Source organism: Antrostomus carolinensis, unplaced genomic scaffold (assembly GCF_000700745.2).
Source record: "Antrostomus carolinensis isolate BGI_N321 unplaced genomic scaffold, ASM70074v2 scaffold25266, whole genome shotgun sequence".
Classification (NCBI taxonomy): Eukaryota; Metazoa; Chordata; class Aves; order Caprimulgiformes; family Caprimulgidae; genus Antrostomus; species Antrostomus carolinensis.
Genome location: NW_010324296.1, coordinates 17,251 through 20,665, shown reverse-complemented (window position 1 = coordinate 20,665; position 3,415 = coordinate 17,251). Strand labels below are relative to the sequence as shown.

The window sequence follows — 3,415 nt, the reverse complement described above, 5'->3', positions numbered from 1 at the left end:
TGTCCGGGCGTCCCTGCGCTCCCGGCCGCGGTGCCCATTTCCCCTGTGGATGGGGGCTGGAGGAGGCTGCAGGGTTTGCCTGTCAGCGCGGGAAACAGAAATAAATGTGCCATTAAAAACCAGAAAAGCCGGCAAGGAACTCTTAGGTTATCAAATAATATTCCCTGCAATTACTGAAGAGTTCGAGCAGCCGGACAGCCCACCTCATTACTGGTAATGACTAGGAGGGCTGCCCGGGTGCTGTAACTTTGCCATATCTGCAGCAGATACTGTTTAATAACATAAAACTGGGGTTGCCAGTAGGTGGCCCGGTGGTTTAATACATGTGGCTGTTACTGCTCTGGGTACCGTTCTGCTCAGCCTGGTCAGTCCTCTAGATAGCCATGGCACGAGCTCTGCACTTTAACACTCACTTCTGGTGATCATGAAAGGTCTGGCGCTGAAATAACAGCGCGACTGTTAAAAAGGGGTCAGCTGAAGAACTGCTTAGGGTCATCTGTGTTTATGTGGCTTTTCTCAGTATTGCTAATTTTTATTTAGATCAAGAGAATGAGTTACTTAAAAAAAAGTGTAAATTCTTTAGTTAAATAGATTGAAGTGAAGAAAAAAATTGTTTATCTGTTACAGTGTTTGTGTGTATTTGTAAAAACCTTCATTTGTTGTTCATTTAAACTGTTAATATATTTGAAAAATGTTTAATGGATGTAATTATAGTAAGTTGCTGAAAATATAGTAATTTGAGGCTGTGTCCTGTCTGCGTTATCGATTTTATTGTTCATGAAGCAAAGCAATGAGAACACAGTTCTGAAAAATATCGAAATACGTGCATGTTTAACTACACAGTTGTGTCAGCTTCAGTACCCTAATTTTGTTATGTATATGCTTTTCTGTATGCAGGAACTTTGTATTTCACTCTTGTTGTTAAGAAAGCTCTTTATAATTTTTTTTTCTTGTTTAGGATGGGGAAGTCAGAGTTCCAAAGTACATATACATCATAGCACATGGCTTCATTTTCCTGGCCACAATTTACGCTGGATACTGACTTTTATCCTTTTGTTTGTACTAGTGTGTGAAATTGCAGAGGGTATAGTGTCTGATGGGTAAGTGCATGTCTACCTTCTCCTGATAGTACTGAGCATTTTAAAGGCTGCAGGGTATGTATTTTCTCTCTGTATATATTCTCATCTAGACCCTATTCCTTGTGGGTTATAAACACGTAATCTGTATTCTTAGTGATTAACCTACCGACCTTGTATCAGAAATTCCACAGTCCTTGCCAAGTTATGTACACACGCACAACTGACCCTAATAATTTTTAGTTCAGCTTAAAGACACTATTTTTCCGAAGAGTAATCATAGATAAATTCTAACAAATCAAGCAGATGGTGACATTTTTGTGATATGTTTTACCTCCAAGGACCCAGTCCCACAGTCCTTACTCGGGCAGAACTCCCATGTGCACGGCAGGTCGCAAACTGAGTTCTGTTCATCTTAATAAAAGGAGTTGATCTGCTGGGCCTTATCTCACACCCCGCAGAGTTTCTTCTGATGTTTGTGCAGTACTTCTGATCTGTTACCTTGAGCAGAGCAGCTCACATTATATGAGCATTATCCATCATCGGTTATTCAATTTAGGATCTCTTTAAATAGTAATCTGTGGGGAAAAATTATTCCAAGTTAAACAAGTGATACAGGAGAGTGATTTATCATGAAAAAAAGCTAATATTGTATAACAATTACTATGGTCATCTTCCTGTGAAGAAAGGTCTGATTTTCATAACTATTATGAATTTGCAACCCAAGGATTATTAAGTTGAAGCTCCTTGTTAAATAGAACAAAACCTCTCTGTATAACAACTATCCACCAAGCAGTGTGAAAGACACTGCAGTATTCTGCTGTAGAAGCTGATATCATAATTATTATTATAACTTCTCTTAAACATATATAAATAGGATGTTTCTCAGTGCTAGTTTTTTTAAAAATGAAATTTTCTTATGCTTATTCAGAGTTATCAGGGTGTGGGATGCTCAGCAAAATCTCCTGCCTTTTCTTTTTTATTTTGCTCCTCACCAGTTATGTTTATTTGCTATTTAATTTGACTCAGAACACTGCTGTTAAGTGTCACCTGATGAGAATCAAAGCTCCTAGTTATACTGGGGGAGTGCCAACCCACAGTCATGCCTCTCGAGCACTCAGCAGGCCAGCGAGTGCTCCAGTGAATAAAAGCAGATTTTGAGACTCATCATCTTTCTAACACCAAAATCGATTGCGTTGGTAAGTCCTTTTGACAGCAATTAGGTGCCAAAGGCTTTGGCATCTCAGCAATAGATGCAGCCTATTGGAGATGTGGTTATATAGGGGAATTCCAGCAACTTCTGTCTGTGAAATAAATAAATTTTGAAAAACCCTCCCACTCCTGCACCTACTGAAGCTCAGGCTGTCTGAAGAAATCTGTTCCTGTTGCTTCTTTTTCCTTGCCGAGAAGTCAGCCCTGATGTACAAAAAACCCTGGCATTACTAGGAATTCAGAGACTGGAGAATCTCTTCTGGTTTTGCTGTATACATATACAACTCAGTGTCGACAAGAGGAGTTACGTGTTTATGACACAGGTTGTCAGCATGGCTCCAGCCAGCTCTGCAGAGTTCACCACAATGTCTGTGTGAGGGAGGACTTTCCTTTCCTAGTACAGACGTAGGAAGTGGTTCTCCTGAGCTCCTACGGCTCTGTTAGACATTTGGAATGTTCTGCTCTCAGACATGTGACGTCCTGTGATGATCTCCAGCTCCCTGACAAGAAGAAATCCAGAGATGCTAATTTATTTTCCATGAGGTTCAGAAGACAAGGTGTGAATTTCCCTGAGTGTTTGTACTGAAGACTTCTTGATGCCTCTCCTTCTGGAGTTGGTTGGGGGACAGAGGAAATTGTACCTCTTGACAGCACAGAACTCTTCATTACTTCTGTAAAAGAAAGAGAAGGGGAGGAGGAGAAGATGGCAAGTAGGAGGTTAGAGAGGAGGAAAACATGATTCTACCCACCTCTGCACAAACCAGCAACATGGCCCCAAAATTCCCAAAGGAGTGTAGTTGGCAGGACCCCCTCCACTGCTACCTGGAGTAAAGTGTCAGGAGAGTTTTGCTTTCTAGAACAGAACTTAAGAGTATATGATTCTGTTGTAGGTTTTGTTTGTTGGCTTGCCGTTGCTGAAAACAGAGCTCACTGTAAGTAATTCCCGTGTGGTGCTGTTCCTTCTCCCAAACTGGAAAAAGAAAATTAAACATTTCCACAAAATGTTTCTGTAGAAAATCTGAAACTGCGCTGTCAGTTGGTCTTATCTACATATTTTGATGGACAGCTCCCAAACTAGTTTGGCTTAAATTAACTTTTCTCATTTTGGAGCTGAGCTGCTTCTCCTA

The 3,415-nt window shown here is 40.7% G+C and overlaps 1 protein-coding gene across 1 annotated transcript in view; it reads left to right on the top strand.

Annotated features, from left to right (window-relative positions):
- Positions 1-958: 958 nt before the first annotated feature.
- Positions 959-3,415, top strand: part of LOC104527240 (ATP-binding cassette sub-family C member 8) — a gene marked incomplete at both ends in the record, with an annotated part of 19,380 nt that continues 16,923 nt past the window's right edge. Inside the window, one exon of the mRNA XM_010170907.1 lies at positions 959-1,100. Within this exon, the coding sequence (XP_010169209.1) occupies positions 959-1,100 (142 nt within the window). The remainder of the gene's footprint in view (positions 1,101-3,415) is intronic.